Here is a 749-nt window from a genome sequence, read left to right on the forward strand (position 1 = left end):
TCATAGAAGAGGCAGCGGAAATGGAATGAGTTCTGCGATAGACATTATGTCCTGGCCATTCGCCGAGTGGATGCTCAAGATACGCAACGAAGATGCGATAGCCGCAAGTATGCCATGTACGGCCTTTTGGATATCCTGGTTTCCGCGAGCCAGCTCGGCTGAAAAACTGTAGGTCACGATCTCGTTTAGACCCCCCTTACCAATAACCCATTGGGCGTCCACAATCATCTCCTGTTTTTCTTCCAAGGTGAGGGGTTTGTATTCATTGCCCTCCGAGTCGCTGCTGCTGTCTGAGGTAGTATTGAAACCCTCTTCCTCGCCATCTTTTTCACTTGGTCTGACACTATCGTCGTCAGAATCGACGTCGATCGATGCAGTTTCATCGTCCGAGTAATTGTCATCGCTTTCATCATCGAGGAAAGGATGAGGCCATGTGATGTGCAGATATTGGACATCATTGAACCCAGGAGGGAGGCTCTGCACGATCGAATCAAACGTGATAATTTGCTTCGCCCTGCGCAGGCAAATCGATTGGTATTTGAATGGTTCATCAGGAAAAGGTGATTTCTCCGATAGATCGCCGGTTAGATCTGTAGCCAGATATAGAAAAAGTAGGCACTGTAATTTAGCCGAGCGCAATATCTAACTGCATTGGTCATGATAGCATGGCCATGTCATTTGATAGTACCTAGAGCTGATGAGGAAGCAATATCTTATTAGTCGGATGAATAGTTACAGCAAGATCTATG

General features: G+C 46.7%; 1 protein-coding gene across 1 annotated transcript in view; it reads right to left on the bottom strand.

The window, feature by feature from the left end:
- The window catches only part of LACBIDRAFT_332234 (uncharacterized protein), a gene marked incomplete at both ends in the record, with an annotated part of 1,985 nt that continues 1,236 nt past the window's right edge, over positions 1–749 (bottom strand). Inside the window, one exon of the mRNA XM_001886721.1 lies at positions 1–590. Coding sequence (XP_001886756.1) covers positions 1–590 — 590 coding nt within the window. The remainder of the gene's footprint in view (positions 591–749) is intronic.

This window comes from Laccaria bicolor, genomic scaffold (genome assembly GCF_000143565.1).
Source record: "Laccaria bicolor S238N-H82 LACBIscaffold_39 genomic scaffold, whole genome shotgun sequence".
In the NCBI taxonomy this organism is placed as follows: Eukaryota; Fungi; Basidiomycota; class Agaricomycetes; order Agaricales; family Hydnangiaceae; genus Laccaria; species Laccaria bicolor.